Genomic DNA, 14,763 nt, shown 5'->3' with positions numbered 1-14,763 from the left:
TGAACTTGTCTCAATCTAAAGCCTTTTGGTGATGGATGTTTGAGAAGATGGGATTATATTAACTCTTGGAGTTCAAAATACAGATTTAATTTTTGAAAAATATTATTTGAAATGTTTTTTAATAACAAGATACACATTATTCACATGCTAGCTATCATCTCCCCCTTTCTTTTTCACTTATCTTCAGGCTCTTTTTCTCTAAATAAGCAGTTAACTTTTCTCTTTGAATCTTTACATAATAGAACCCCAAGATCCTTTATTGCACACCCAAAGCTTTTTCTATCTCCTGCGTCAGAGAAATCTCTTTAAATGTCTCATGCCCAAAGCCTCAGAGTACACCGACTCCCTGTGATCACATTTGTCATCATCCAAAGCATACAGTCCTTATTTCAAAGGCACACTATCAAGTCCCAACCTCAGACCTGCGGAGACATAGATTTCTTCCAACGCCGCACCTCCTCGATGGTCTTTGCTGTCTAGTTTCCTTAATTTTGATTAAAACTCTAGCCCACTCAATAGTGGATTAAGTCATGAACAGTAATTAATATCATGGATCCACTCAAGGTTCCTTTGCCGTCGTTTTTTGGTTACCTTTAAATGACTAAACTTTGTGATGGGCTGTATGAAAATGCAAACATGAAGAAATGCAGATGGCGGTGTAACCAGAACACACCGCACTGAACCTTCCCTGATTCTCCTTACAGAAGACCAAGGCTCCTCCGATGACCACAGTGGGAGGTCCCATACCACCCATGGAACAGAATCACCTGGTGAGTTTGAGCTGCTTTAGTTACTTGCTGTCATCATCATTGAACCTGCTGATTATTACTGAAGTATGAGTCAGCGTCTCTATACAAGTGGTTCTCCAGCTTTCTTAGCATGCCTCACAATCACGGAGGGGGCTTGTTACGTCACATTTCTGGGCCCCGTCCTTAAAGTTCTGATGCAGCACGTCTGGGGTGGAGCCTGAGTATTTGCGTTTTGCATCAGTTCCCTGGTGATGCTGATACTGCTGCGACAGGGACCACACTTTGAGAACTCCTGCTTTGGAGAAAATTTTTCTGTCTGAAAGGATCAGGAAGAGTTCAAGCAGGGTCTCGATGTAACATTGCACTACACCGAGTGATTAAGATGGTGGGTTTTGAAGTCAGAATGGCCTGGGTTTGATCCCAGCAACTTCACACACTAACTGCAGACGTTGCTTAGAGAATCTGCGACTCAATTTCCTAACCAATAAAATTGGGATAATAATAATTGTCAGAGGGCATTGTTTTCAAGACTAAATGATAGAATACATGTAAAGCATTTAGCATAATCCCAGAACATGGCAGAACAGCTAGCATTTACTGAGAATTTACTGCGTGTCAGTGGCATTGTTCTAAACACTTTCCGTGTATTAGGTTGGACCCTATGGAACTGCCGTTTCTGTAGGTCAACAGTCAGTTATCAGCAATTTCCTGTGTTTCATTTATTGTTAACTCAATCATCCTACATACCCTGAGACCTACATAAATACTATTATTGTCCCCATGTTACAGATGAGGAAACTAAGGCTCAGAGAGGCTAAGTAACTTGGCTGAGTTGACATGACTGGTGAGTTGGGTGGTGGAGCCAGGTTTCAAGCCCAGGGGTCCCATATTTGCCTCTCCTAAGCAGGGTCTGGAGCGAGCCCTCTGTAATGACCATAATTGCTCCCAAGCGTGCATTACTGAATGGACCTGTTTGCTGTGGAAACGGTACTCTGAGCAGCAGAAGTCTGACATGAGGCAGGTTTCCTTGTGCCCCCTGTTGCTGGGGCCACTGAAAGGTTCTGCCGGTGCTGTCTTAACTGTCGTCTCCCCGAGCATCGTAGGTGCAGGTGCCCCCAGCCAAGCCAGGTGATCCAGGGAATGTACTGTTGTCCTTCTCTTCACGCTAAGTCAAGGCTGGGGTTGCCGCCAGGCTTAAAGATTCACACACCTAAAGCAAATATGAAGATGGGTATTTACATGGTAGCTTTAGCAATAACCTTTTATGAAGAACCCAGGGGTGTGGCTTCTTCATTAGAAATGCTTCTAAAATGAAGACAGAAGTCCCAGGCTCTCTGGAGTCCTGGGTGGGGCATTTAGACTTTCCCAGCCTCAGTTTCCTTATTAGTAAAAAGGGAATCAGAACACCAGCCTCAGTTACCTCCTAAAATTCTTATGAAGAACATGAGGAATCGGGAATGTGAAAGTATTTTGGAAATGATAGGGAAGTATTACTAAGAGACAATGCTCTCTAAAATCAAGAGAGCCCAGTTTCTCCAAGTGTGGTCCTTGGACCAGTAGCAGGGACATCCTCTAGGAGCTGGTTGGAAATGCAGAATCCCCAGCCATTCAGACCTACTGAATCAAGATCTGCATATTAACCAGACCTCTCCCCCTCCACGAGGTGGTTTATATATACATTAAAGTTTGAGAAGCACTATCCTAGACTGTTTTTCTCACAGTTGAAGCCAGTTGAATTGTCTCTGTGCACACGTCTCAGACTGGATCTCATCTCTCTACTGCAATGTCATGTGTCTTTCTTTGCAGAACCTACTTTCCTGGCCAGCCCCACCCTGGCTAGATTTGCAGCCCTCTAGGGCGCAAAACGAGGCCTGCTGTGTCTCATCCCTCTTCTTCGGCTTTTGCTTGAAGTGAGATTCAGATGGGCAGGAGCGGTCTCTTTTGTTTGACTCCTGCACAGGTGTCCATTGTTCAAACAAGAGGTTTCATCTGGTCGTACACACACCCAGATCTTTCCTTGCTGGGAGCGCTTTTTTTGAAAATCAAAATAAAGAGATTATGATCCATTAATAGCCTCCCTTTCCAATATCAAAGGCTGCTGTGAGTCAGAGAAAGACCAGCAAGAGTAACTGTACCTCTTAGGTGGTTTTCCAGGCCAAAGGTGTCCAGTTTACATGGCCAGTATCCCATGACCTGTGCAGGTGAACACCTGCCAGTGACCAAGAACTCTAGGAGGCAGCCAGGAAGCACCACGGACTCCTTCTGAAGTTTGTAAAGTGAAAAGCCACTGTCAGAATGGCATGGGATATGTTGAAATGGCCAGACATCTGGTAAGAATTTGTTTTGCTCCATTCTGAGTTTAACAAAAACATCAGATTGCATAAATGGAGCCATACTGTATAAAGTAACCACCAGAGTCAAGATGTCAGTGTCCACCACACACAGTCTACAGTTTGACGCTCTAAGAAAAGCTTTTCATTTAAAGCCCAGCCATCTTCATCCATTGGTTGGCCAAACAGACTTCCCTGGTTTTTTTCTTCCCTTGGAGGCCTTCAGGATTCTGCAGTGGGTTCCCATTTGGTAGGGAAAAAAGCGTTCATTTTGGTGGGAATTTTCAAATTTTGTTTTGAAGCAGTGGAGGAAGCATAAAAAACACAAACACAAACCACAGCTTTCATTTGGGTGAGTCTCTTCACAAGATGTCTTAGAAGTTTCTTTTACAATATGATACCTCCCTCATTTCGATGAGCCTCCTGTTCTGACTTGTGGAGTCTTTGTCTTGGATGCTTCCTTCCAGCTTGAGATTTTTTTGTTTGTTTCCTTGTTTTGTTTTGTAGCAGTAGAAAATGTTCAGCCTTCTAAAAACAAGGCATGTTTCAGTAATATATCAGCAGGGACTCTAATAGGGTGATTTTTCATAGACAGAAAGGGCCGTGACCCCAAGTCCTTATTTTGTAATATTTATGTTCACTTCTCTGATGATATCAGATGTGATTTTTAGATTTCCTTTGGACTTTCTGTAGCATGTGAGTCTCCTAGAGATCTTGATAGATGAAGGTTCTGATTGGGTAGGCTTGGGATGAGGCCTGAGATTCTGTATTCCTAGCAAGCTCCCAAGTGATGCCTATGCTGCTGGTGCAGGGACCATACTTTGAGTAGCAAGATTCCAAATTAAAAATAGAACATAACAGCTACACACAATTACCATTATTGTGTGCTTCTTTAAACCTCTGTCAAATTATGATCAAGTGGATGCTATTATTACCCCATTTTACGAGTGAGAAAACTGAGGCTTGGAGAGGATAACTTGACCCAAGGCGCACTGCCAACAAGAGGCAGAGGTAGGACTCGAGTCCAGGGCTATCCTGCTCTGCAGCCCAAGGTCTTACATACTGCACAACGCTGCTGGTGAGAATCCTCATGTCTTGATGAAAAATAACATTTCCAATCCTTAGCCTGAATCAAAACGAACTTTTCTGGGGAGGTATCTTTGGTGTAACACTTTATAAATATCTGTGGCTTGAGTCTTTGAATAGCTTCACAGTGATGCAGAACATAGAGGCTGGCCCTGTGTGCTGCTCTGTAAAGAACTTGTGGTTATGCGTTTCAAACTTTGGCTGAGAGATGTTGTTTTTCCCCTTAGGATACTCAAGAGGGAGTCAAGAAGGTGGGGCAAACACGACCTCGGGTCCTATACGGAAACCTCAAATTCCAGGTGAGTTTTAAGCTGTGAAGAAAAAAAAAAATGCTAAAAGCAGGTCAGTCTGAATGTCCCAGAAAGAAGAGACCAATTCAAAAGCATATTCTCCTAGGTGTCCAACCCTTGAAACTGATGGCTACTCTCTGCAAGCTAAAGGATGAATGAGAGCACTACAGCTTCTTGGTGGGAAAGCATGGAACATTCTTTTTTTCCACCCAGTCCCATAGATTGACTGAGCTCATATTCAGACCTGTCCCTGGCCTATCCCTGAGAAGTGCCATGTTAGTTACTACAGCTTCCTTCCCAGATGGCGATCACCCACGGGACTCCCTGTCACACCCAGGTTCTTCCTATCCCCATCCACTCTCCCCTTTATTTCTGGGTTTAGGGGTGAAGCGTGTGACTTTCCTCTCACATTGTAGACAGTGAGGTGATGCAAGGGCCATGTGTGTTGGGTGGAGTGAAAACATCCTTCTGGCCCCCAAACTACTTTTTCTGGACAGTCTTCACTGATCCAGACAGAAGAAAGTTTCAGAATGTGTTACCTGTGCAAGGAGGGGGCTGTGACACCTGGCTCTCCTTAGCATCAAGATTTAAGGCATTTGAGGCAAATTCTTTTTTTGACTTGGGCTCAAAATTAAGCGTTTGTAAAAGAGGATTACAAAAAAAGGAAGGGTTTTCCTAGGGTTATAAATTATCCTTTCAACTCTTCCCTCTTCAGAGGTCTCAAGCTGAGCCTCCCTTGGGGAGAGGGAGGAATGTGGTGTGTGCCTCGCCCCCTTGCCCCAGCTTGCCTGAGTGCGGCTGAAGGCAGAGCACCAGCACAGGGAGAGAGGGAGTGGGCTGCCAGGGAGGAGCAGGTGAGTGAGAGGCAACGAGCTATAACCAGGCAGCAGGATTCTTCCCTGCTCTAGTGAGAGTCAATATGAGGCATCTCAGGACTGGAGTCCAGGGGAAAGAACAGAAATGATACCCTCCTGTCGGCCTCCCCACCTCCTGACTCTACCTCCCTCCCCATACTCACCTAAGCAGGTAGCAGTCAGGCAGAGGCAGTACTGAGCAGGAAATCAGAGGAAAACCGAGACTCCCAAAGAGGAATGGACAATGAATGACTTCCCATCTTTCTGGTTTCACAAACTCTCGTTCATTGCACAGATACACAACCCACTGGGCAATAGAATTTATTTACGTTGTCAAGTCATATTTTTATCCTATTAAAGCTTGATTTTAGTAGTCCACAAATGATACATGATTATTGGAGACATTTTAGAAAGTACATCTAAACAAAAGGACAAAAATATAAATCACTTATTACATACCTCGCCATCCAGAAATACCATGGTTACCATTTTTATGTATGTCCTTCCTATCATTTTTCAATGTAATTTATATACAAAAATGTAATTATATCATACATGCTATTTAGTAAACTACCATTCCCAACTGGTTGGCCACAGCTTTCCAATGTCACTAAATATTCTTCCCCTGTTTTGTAGTACATAATACAATGGATATACCCTAATTTATTTAACCAATCCCTTACTGTTGGATATTAGCTTGTTTTCAACTTTTATAAATAGCACAGTAATGAACATGTTCACAGTGACTTCTGAGGTCCTATTAATTCCTAGAAATGTAACTGCTGGATCAAAACCATGAACATTTTGAAGGCTTTTGACAAGTTTTGCCAAATGGCCCCCCAGTGAATGTGCATAACTTCAGCCCTCCACAGGAGCATACTTTTTCCCACCCACTATTACGTGGCCTCCATTTTTGTTTCTTGATAAAATGTAAGGCGGATGCTCTTATATAGAAAAGGAATGTTCCTTTCAAGGGAAGCATAAATTTCCTTTAGTATTTAATAATGTTGCACCAAAGGCATCTACAAGTTTCAACAGGTTATTCTACACTTTTTTGGAAACATGTTCCTTCTAGAGGGACTTGAAAATCCTGACTGATGATGAGAGATTAAAACAAGATTGTTGGACAAACACCCGTAGCAAAATCGTTCTTCCAGTATTATCTGCCTATTGGGCCATTCGGTCCGACTCGTCGTAGTGCTGACTGTGGTTCTTGTTTGGACCAGGTCAATTTATAAAGTGCATTTTTGTTTTAACAAAGTGTGTTTCCCAAGCTCATGGGTATCTTTTGGTTCGCTCACACCAGAATGGCTGATCATCTTGGCATCCCTCCTGGCCCTGGCTTTGATTCTCGCAGTTTGCATTGCTGTCAACAGTCGAAGAAGGTAAGGCGATGCACCTTGAGGCCCTCGATTTTGAAAGGACCTCATTTAAACGTCGGCTCTGTGTTCTTGCTGCTCAGAGTGTATCCCCTGGAACCAGCAGCCATGGCACTCTGGGAGCTTGTTAGAAATGCAGAATCTCAGGTCCCTGCCCAGACCTCCTGTATCCCAGTCTATGCTTTGACAAGATCCCAGGGATTCACGTGCACAGCACAGCTTAGGAAGCACTGCTCTGGCATGTTCTTTAGACAAAGGAGACACTGTGATTATTCGGATCACTGCTTTTGGATAGTGGTTGAATCTTTTGTGGTTCTTAATATTTTCAGGGTTAAACCCATGGAGACTCTATCTGACGAAAGTTATGAAATATCTCACCAGGAAGGCATAAAAATGTATACTCAGTCATTGATTCATTAAGCACATATTTATGAAGTGCATTCACAATGCACAAAAACACTGTATAAAGATTCAAGGATTGGTCATCCTCTTCAGCCTAAGGCCCATGGAACTTTCTAGAACTCTTACCTAAAGCAAGCATTGGGTTTGTGTGTTTGCTTGTTGTTTGTTTTTTGTAATGACACTATTTCTATTTTCTGGAAGATGCAGTTGAAAGGATTCAGGTTATGACCTAGGAAGAGCTCCCTGACAATGAGGGCTGTGAAACGATGAACTTTCCTTAGTAAAGTCTGAATAAAGACAGTCAACTCCCTACAGCTGTGTGTGGGCTATTTTCACATCCTCTCCCTACCTCAACTAACACCTATCATTTTGGAAGTTATTTAAATGATACATATACCTGGTTGAGCTGTCACCAAGCTCCAGAAACACCGCTACCTAAAGTGAGGTGAAGGAAAGCAGTAATTCTAGCAACAGAGGAAATGCACTTTGGCAGGGGTACTCCGAAAGTGTAAATCTAAATTTCCTGTGCCAGACACTTTAAAGATGCATTATTTTTCTCTGAGCATATGCAGAGGAACATGAAACCCTTTGTAAATGTCCCTATAGATTTCTTCTTATAAGGTAAAAGCAGCTTATTTCCAAGTGGGGCCACCTTTCTTGTCTCACGAGATCATCTAACAGGCCAGCAAATGCCCCTCAGTTTGGGAGAAGACCTGGAGAAAATTATATTCTTTCTTGTCAGCTTGTGGAAAGCACCAAACAGCTAATTCCACTGTCGTGTGCAGCCTATGCAGTATCTCTAATGGTCTGAGAACATCAAATAATGCCATTTACACTGGTACAAGTTAATAAAAGTGCTCCAGTCAAGTCGAATAGCTGTGTTGCTATCTGTACCTGTGAGGGCGTTATAAAAAAAATTAGTCATGAGAGCCGATTGTATAAGGAACAAAAACCAGGAAATCTGAAAGACCTCCCAGAAGTCTCCTATGAGTAAGTGGAAAGAGATTTTTTTTTAGTTGAATTGAAACGATGTGACTTGAGGGAACCCTTACAAAGAGTCTTTATACTTTCCCTCGGCCTCCTTGTTTTCTCTTAGATTGCTTTTGCTCAATTAAATATGAATTTCCTATTGTTGGGAATCGGTCCTTTTGTTCCAGGCCCTAGAATGCACCACTTCTGCTTACATATACAGTCCATAAGTTTTGCATAAGTCACCATAGAAACGTTGGCGCCGATGCCGTCGACGTGGGGGAGACCTCGGAGAAGCATCTCAGCTGTCCCCAAGAGCAGCTGGAGCCCATACAGTGTGGCTGGTTAGCTCGAGTGTCCCTCCCCATCATGTCAGCAGCAGAAACGGGCCCCACTTCTACCTCCTCCTCCTCCCGAGACCAGCAGTCACCGTGGCAACAGGCAAACAGGGACACGCGGGATCCAGCACAGCGAGTATCTCACAGGAAAAGTAGCTGCTTGGACGCTGCCTTCAAATACCATGTCCTGATTTGATAATCGAAAACAGATTTGCCACGTAGCTAAACGGCTGCAAGGCCCCTTAATGTGTGCTGCATTGCTAAAGCCACCAGCCCGCTTCTAATCCTCTTAAAAGGCTGGGGCCTTTCTGCTTTGAGCGTTATGTTTGAGAGAGATACAGAATCCTATTTTCATCAAAGAAAGTTTGGTTGAACATAGGGACCTACAACAGGCCCTCATTTACTCAGCAAACATCTTTTGAGTGGCGGCTATGACTGTAGGCACTGGTGAGGAGGAAGAGAAGATTAAAAAGGAAAAGGGACCATCTCTTCTCCAAGAGGATCTTGAGGTGTAGTGGCAGTCTTGGCCTGTTGAATTTGAGTTAGCTAATTTTTATTGAGCACGTACTCTGTGCCAGGCACTGTTATATGAATTATGGTTAAAAGATAAAAGTAGAAAAGCATTAGTTGCTGAAGTTGAGGTTCAGTGCTTGACCACGGGCTTCCATAGCAAAGCGATCTGTGAGTCGCCTCGTCTTCAAGATGCTGATTTGGGGGTCCTATTATATCTGTAGCTTTTCCCATTCCTGTCATAACTCACACCATCTTTCCTTGCTGTTCTTCATATAAGCAGAGTCCTTGAACTGCAGCTTTCCAATGGGAATCATACTTCTTTCACTCTCCTTAAGAGCAGTTGTTTTAGGAGTCAGTAGGGTTGGTAGATATTGGATGAGGCCCAAGAGAAGAAGTTAGGTGCCTTTCGTTTAAAGAATTTATCCAATTAGTATGAAGAGAAGAAAAACTGTGAGGATCTGACCAGAGAAGGCTTCACAAAACAGGGCTGATTAAAGATGTTTCTATGCTGATTGTGCAGAAAAGGCCTTCCCCAGCTCCCTCTCCCGTGGGAGAGACCGTCTTTTCTGTAAACCCCAGCAGGCAGGCATCCACCCTCGGCTTGGTTGTCCCTCTGTAAAGCTCCATGATTCAGAAGTGTCTCCCCGCTCATGAGCTGCAGACAGCTCCCTGTCACCTACGCGCACTCGACCTTGTTCTGCCCTCTACAACAGCGCTGTCCAGTAGAAATCTCCGCGACGACGGAAATGTGCTACATCTACCCTAATACACAATCACTAACCACTTGTGGCTACTTTGCACTCAAAATGGGCTAGTATGACTTAAGAAGTGAATTTCTAATTTTATTTAATTTTAAATAGTCACATGCGGCTAGGGGCTAGTGTACAGCGCAATGCAATTAAATCTCTCCATATCTTTAAGGATTGTCAGGTCGAAGAGACCTAAGATCAGTCGTTAAGTTACCCCCCTAAGTCTTTCAAGGTAAATTCCTCCACACCCTGAGTGTGAGTTGCCTGGTTTCTAAGCCCCAACCAGCCTGCACACCCTCTCCTGGCGAGGCTGCCATCTGGCTCCTTCCACGCTGTGTGGTCACTGCACGCTTGGCTAAGGCCTGAGATTTATGGGGAAAGGAGATAAAGGCAAGATGCAGTTCACAGAGGTCTCTGACCTTTGGACTCAGAAAATCTAAGTTGTAGATGCTATGTAGGCACTGCCCTGGCTAGCAGTGAAGCGTCAGACGATATCCTTGCCTTCTTGGATTCAGTCTCCAGTTTACATAATGAAGAGGCTGGGCTGGATGACCTCTGATCCCTGCAGCTCTAATGTTCTTTTAAAAATTCCTGTAACTAAGAAGAATGAAAAAAATTAGAACTTGACTTTTAAAAGTGCTTATTAAATGCCTGGAGCACTAAATATTGGACTGAGTCATTTATGAGACTCATCCTACTCCCCTGACGGAACTCAGATAACAGAGACGCATAAATCCAAAGAGAAATACAGGCGGAACGACGAAACCCGAGGTCAACTGTGACTACAGGTCAACTGTGATTCACTTTCAGAACCAGCTTCGTTCAGACTGATAACATTAATCCCCACCTCAACCCCCGTGCACAAACATGTTTTTATGCTTATAAACCACTTTCCCGCAATATTTCATTCAACTTCTAAACCACCCAGTAGGTGGGAAATGGAAATTACTTTAATAAGACCCCTTTCCTATGAAGGATACCTGAGATATCACCTGAGAATGTGAAATGATACCAGCAGCATCCCACCTTCGGCCTTTAAGTCATCGTCACAGTAAAGAAAACAAGGCAGGTGGAGGCCACCAGGAGAAACAAGCGGAACCCAGTGCGTGTGGCTCTTGTTATACCAACAACTGCAGCCAAGGCTTCTCGAACATCAGCTGTCTTCCAGCCACTGCTCTAAGTGCTTATCCAAGGCCTTGGTTTCCTCATCCCACATCCTGAGAGCAACCAGCAATGACAATAGACTTGTGTATCCAGTGCAGGCTCTGTCTCAGCGGCTTTGCACAGTCCTCTGAGAGTGGTACTCTTAATAGCCTGATGTTACAGATAAGAAAACTAAGGCTCAGAGAAGTTAAGTGAGTTGCCTCAGGTCACACGGCAGTAAGGTCTCAAAAACAGACCTTCCAAGCCCCTGCTCTGGTCTATGTGGACTGCATCCATATATATAACCAGCCCCACGGATCTGTTCCACGGTTCAGACATCCTTCCCTCCACCCCTCATCAAGCATGATGGCGGAGGAGACAGGATCTACCTCCTGTTCAGGAGGTATAATTTCTATTTCCCCAAACAAGAGATTAAAGTTTATGGCCTTGGCAGTCATAGAGGGAATAGCCCATGATCATGAATAATAGAGGCTTTGTCTCTACAACTCCAAATATCCAGCGGCAAAGTGAACAATTCCGAGGTCATACTGTTTCCAAATCTCCAGATGGTTGGCAGCATGAATAGAGCTAGGCAGAGCCCAGGCTTTGGGCCATAAAGGCCTAGATTAGAATATTGACTCTGTTCGTCTTGTGTGACCTCAAGCAAGTTATTAAGCCTCCCTGAACCTCAATTTCCACTGCTGTATAATGGGAATAATAGCTGCGTGGCAGGATTGTGAGGATTACAGGAAATTACATGTCAAGTGCCTAGCATTCTTGAGGTATCCGATAAATGCTGGCCCATTCCCCCTTCCCCACCCTGCTTGTAGCTCTGGGGTTCTGCCATTTTGCTTCCGTTGAGCATAATCTGACATCTGGATTTGTAGCAGTGATCATGTTGCAGGAAGGAGGAAACTTTGCGTCAGGCAGCATGGGGTGAGGCAATGCTATGACAAGGCTGTGACCCAGAGACAAGATCAAGGTCATGCTCTGCCATGGAAAACTTCTTCTGCATTTGAATCTTAAGTAATGTTACCAAGAAACCTTCAGGTAACTGAACAATTTGTCTTAGTTAAGCCTCCTGTATCCAGGGCTATATGGAAGTTAACCAATGTTAGGGAAAAAGCAATATGAGCTTATACTTCTAGAAAAGTGTTGTTTCATTCTTCTCGGAACATGCAGTAAAAACCTTGACAAGACCAACCAAGTGTTGGCTGGGAGAGGAAGTAATGGGACTTTCTTGAGTACACAGACCAGAATGATTTATTCTCATCATGCCGATGGTTTATCTGAGACTGCAGAAACTGCTAATGTGCTTAAAAGAGGCAAACACTCCCATTACGGAGTATGGTGGAAGGAGAATTACGACTTGGGAGTCAGACATACCAGAGTTGAATCCTGATTCTTTTATTACAAGCTGAGTAACCAGGGGCAAGTTGTTGCATTTTCCAAGTGCCAAGGTTTCTTCACCTATAATAGCACTGGCTTCCCAGAGCTGTGACCACGGGTTCTCAGACCCAAGTGGGCATCAGAAGCCCCTGAGGGCTTGTTAAATCGTAGACGATGGGCCCTACTCCTGGAGTTTTCAGATTCAATACGTCTGGAGCGGGGCTGAGAATCTGCATTTCTAACAAGCTCACAGGTGCCGCTTTTGCTGCTGGTCCAGAGGCCTCACTTTGAGAGGTGCCGATTGTCAGGAGTGAGTGAGATGAAACATAGTAAGAGCATCATAAACCGTAGTGATGATGATGGTGGCGAGGACAATGACGAGAATAGTTGGGTCATTACACCCCTTTCTCATATGACTTTTTAAATTATTAGGTGTGGACAGAAGAAAAAGCTGGTGATCAACAATGGCAATGGAGCTGTGGAGGACAGAAAGGCAAGTGGACTCAACGGAGAGGCCAGCAAGTCTCAGGAGATGGTGCACTTGGTGAACAAGGAGTCGTCAGAGACCCAAGACCAGTTTATGACAGCCGACGAGACGCGGAACCTGCAGAATGTGGACATGAAGATTGGGGTGTAGCACCTACGCCATAACCTCAGAAAGAAACGAGAGGGAGCTGGGACCCTTCACAGATGCAGTGTGCTACTGATTGTTTCATTGGGGATCTTTTTTTAGCATAAAATTTTCTACTCCTTTTTGTTTTTTGTGTTTTGTTTTTCAAAGTCAGTTTCAATTTATAAAAACAACATTGCTTTCTGAAATGAGGGCCCAATTAATAATCAGTAAGAATTTGACCGTTCCAGTTCCCACCTAGAAGCCTCTTACCCCCTGGGGTGTGCTGTGGATGGCTTCTCACAAAAGCCACAAATACATCTTCCCGATCCCCAGCCTTCCCTCCACCCCACCTCCCAGGTAACGGCCACCTGCTAAGGACATTCTCCAGGGCTAAGAGGGATTGGTCCCTGGGAGGAAATTTGAATGGGTCTATATTGTTCCTCCAGCAGCCCAATCCCTGGACGTTGCTTTCCAGTGGGGTAGGGGATCGGGGTGTACTGGTTACACATCCCCTTCTACAGACCCCCTGGAAATTTTTCCAATGCTTCTGGGAGATACCCAAAGGGTGAAGCTATTTATCTGTAGTAACCTATTTATCTGTGTTTTTGAAACATTAAACCCTGGAGGTCCTTTGATCAGTATGACTTTTTTTTTTGTTAGTTTGTCACAGGCATAAAAGGGTTTAAGCTGATTCATAATAAACATCTGTATTTCTTCCGCCTTAACCCTTTGTGCTGCGATCCTTCAGCTTCTTAACCAGCAAGGTCTGGGTCCCGACAGCTCATCAGGAAGATGTGAGAATGGTCCTCCTTGAAAGTTTTCATCTCAGAGCCACTAAGCCCCCACTCCAACTCACTCAACCAAATCTCATAGAAGATCAAGGAAGACCGCACTATTTTAGTTCTGAGGCTCCAAAGGCTTTCTGTCCTGTTGTCCCAGAACCCGAATTCTGAAGAAGGAGCTTCGGCTGCTTTTATGTTTTAATGGCCATTTGTTCTCTCTCCTGAAGGGCTGTGAAAAGTCACATTACATTTGCATGACCTACCATTTGTGGGGTCCCATCTCATAGATCCTGACCCAGTTAGTGATGTCCAAAAACAATATGGAAGTGCCTTTTGACATCTTGTGATAAAAGGACACGCCAATGGAAATGAAAGAAACCAAAGTCAATAGCCAACTGATTGGCACAGGTTGGTGAGGGGAGGAGTGTGCGACGTAGATCCTGTTTGGGTATATTTATGGCTGTATTTGTTTATACTTTAGCAAGCCAGTTGTCTGCCCCCAAGGCAGTTGCTACTCAGGATAAGTTAAGTGCTGGGGAACTCCTCAAAAGGTTACAGGGCTTCCCACCATTGGAATCTGATCACTAGATAGGCAGGTTTATGGCCAAATATGAGAAGAATGGCTTTATGCCCCACGTGGAAAGTCCTCTGTGGTCTTTATTCATAAGTTCCAGAGGCCCCATTGGTCCTGGAACTTCCAAGCCTACTTGTAATAGAGGAGATTGAATCTATAAAGTTAGGGATCCTATAAAATGAGACCTCCTTCCTTTGGCCACCATAAAAAGCCATCTGTTGCCTAAACTAATATGCTTAACTGGCAATGTTTCTCAGACTGAAAAAAAGAAGAAGAAAAAAAGAGAAAAGCTCCTACATAAACCAGGGCTGGGCTTATACAAGAGTTGATTCTGAAGGGTGTATTTAAAGGAGAGATGCTCACTTTCTGCCCTCTTTCCCAACCTCTGCTCTCCCCTATCCACCCTCACACCCTCCTCCCTGCCATGGTCTTTGAAACTTCCTCTTTCTTTTTCTGTGAACATCACTGGCCAGTTCCATACTCAGCTGTCTGGTTTTCTTTTCATTTTCAAGTTGAAAGAAAAGAAAATCCACATCAGGCCCAACTCTGTTGTTACTGCCACCAGTGTCAAAGTGCTCCCTGCCTTCCAAGAGCTTTCCTGGG

General features: G+C 44.2%; 1 protein-coding gene across 10 annotated transcripts in view; it reads left to right on the top strand.

Moving 5' to 3' along the window:
- Window positions 1-12,946, top strand: part of CD44 (CD44 molecule (IN blood group)) — an 85,296-nt gene extending 72,350 nt beyond the window's left edge. For all 10 annotated transcript variants that reach the window (XM_087423133.1, XM_087423134.1, XM_087423135.1 and 7 more), the window contains 4 exons: window positions 705-770; window positions 4,393-4,464; window positions 6,616-6,694; window positions 12,624-12,946. In XM_087423133.1, coding sequence (XP_087279259.1) covers window positions 705-770; window positions 4,393-4,464; window positions 6,616-6,694; window positions 12,624-12,828 — 422 coding nt within the window. In that variant the 3' untranslated portion in view covers window positions 12,829-12,946. The remainder of the gene's footprint in view (window positions 1-704; window positions 771-4,392; window positions 4,465-6,615; window positions 6,695-12,623) is intronic.
- Window positions 12,947-14,763: the final 1,817 nt, after the last annotated feature.

This window comes from Ceratotherium simum, chromosome 34 (assembly GCF_057802395.1).
Source record: "Ceratotherium simum simum isolate JZ-2026a chromosome 34, ASM5780239v1, whole genome shotgun sequence".
In the NCBI taxonomy this organism is placed as follows: Eukaryota; Metazoa; Chordata; class Mammalia; order Perissodactyla; family Rhinocerotidae; genus Ceratotherium; species Ceratotherium simum.
The sequence above is the reverse complement of the archived record's forward strand: the minus strand, read 5'-3'. Positions and strand labels throughout refer to the sequence as shown.